Genomic DNA, 1,588 nt, shown 5'->3' on the forward strand with positions numbered 1-1,588 from the left:
GGCCTTACGCTTGTTAGTCCTTGCGCAAGCATGTTACCGAACCTACCCCCAATCCCCCCAGGAACTGTTCTTGTTTTTAAGTTTCTTTAATGTACAATTTCTTGTTTTTTATTGGTATTAGCCTTGTTGACGCAACTTGTTAAATGGTATAAATAAATAAACTTAAAGTTAGTTAATATCAGGAACATTACGAAACGTAACCTTAAATGAAAAGGAAACGAAAATTTCCAACATCCTGGTCTCCGTCGTGATTCATCGAACTCAGGTACCGAATCCACTTGCCCTCTATACCTCGGTTTAGACATTAGATTGTGCCGAGAGGGGCGGCTAGGGCCCATATAAAAGCACTAGGGCCAGATAAAGAACTTAGTCAGTCAGAAACCCCCGATAGACACCACTTGTAAACATGAAGGCTATTGTAAGTATTATTTTGACTTTCTAAAATTACTTTTTAGAAATATATCGTTACTGAATATATTGTAGTTAGAAATGTTCTGTGTCAAAACTCTAGAGTTTAATTTCTTTTTTGTTCATACACTAGTATTTATTGAAACTTCGAAAACGTCAAAATTGGACTTAGTTTTTTTTTCACGTTAGCGCTCGCTACGTACAGGCTACGAGAACAGACAAATTATGCGTGACTGATAACTGTTGAGAAAATAATCAAATAAGTAAATTGAACAATGATATTGATTACTTTATTTGTGGAAGTTGTACGATATTATATAAAACAAAATGTAAAGGTAGACCTTGGTACAACTGTGAAAACCGCATCACAATTTCGTGTGATGTGGGAACAAACATTCAGGCAGATAAGTAGTCAAAAAGTAATATTTTTCGCTCCTATTCTGATTTCTATTGTACGAGTGAGTATAAGTAAAAATTACATTTGGCGTACTTAAAAAGATCAAACTGTTAAACGTGTTGATAAAAAATTATGGTGTATACGGTAATTGACGTTAAAAAGTACACGAGTTAGGTGATACAAATCTAGACACAGATAGTTTTCCTACGTCCAAGAGAACTCAAAAAAATACCTTAATAATAAATACGTTTTTACAGCTGTGTGTACTTCTTTTGGCCGCTGCAGCAGTCTACGGCGCAGAAGAGAAAAAGAATGAGAAACGTGGCCTCCTAGGACTTGGATATGGTCTGGGCCAAGGCGGTCTGTACGGAGGCCACGGATTAGGCCTTTATAGTGGCCACGGACTGGGCCTGTACGGAGGCCACGGACTGGGTCTGTACGGAGGCCACGGCCTCAGCCTGGCGGCCGCTCCAATCGTGAGCCACAGCGTTGCCATTCCTGCCCCGGTCATCAGCCATAGCGTCGCAGCTCCCATCCTAGACCACGGTCTCATCGATGGCCACGGTCTGTACGGTCATGGGCTCGGAGCACCTCTGCTCGGCCTCGGCCATGGTTGGCATTGAAGCACTACACATCACTAACAATCATAATATTTTATTTTTGTTGATAACACTTTTGTAAGTTTGTAAATGAGCCCGTTCACGACGCGTGGCTCTCTCTGTGCCAAATTAGTGCCTTCTGGTTTATCTGTACTATTAAGTTCAATAAATTCTCAAAACTTTA

At 40.4% G+C, this 1,588-nt stretch overlaps 1 protein-coding gene across 1 annotated transcript; it reads left to right on the plus strand.

The window, feature by feature from the left end:
• Nucleotides 1–271: 271 nt before the first annotated feature.
• LOC123661060 (cuticle protein 65-like) lies at nucleotides 272–1,588 on the plus strand. Its single transcript, XM_045596073.1, has 2 exons — nucleotides 272–418; nucleotides 1,063–1,588. The coding sequence occupies exons 1-2, from the start codon at nucleotides 407–409 to the stop codon at nucleotides 1,426–1,428; spliced, it is 378 nt and encodes a 125-aa protein (XP_045452029.1). The 5' UTR covers nucleotides 272–406; the 3' UTR covers nucleotides 1,429–1,588.

Source organism: Melitaea cinxia, chromosome 16 (assembly GCF_905220565.1).
Source record: "Melitaea cinxia chromosome 16, ilMelCinx1.1, whole genome shotgun sequence".
Lineage (NCBI taxonomy): Eukaryota > Metazoa > Arthropoda > Insecta > Lepidoptera > Nymphalidae > Melitaea > Melitaea cinxia.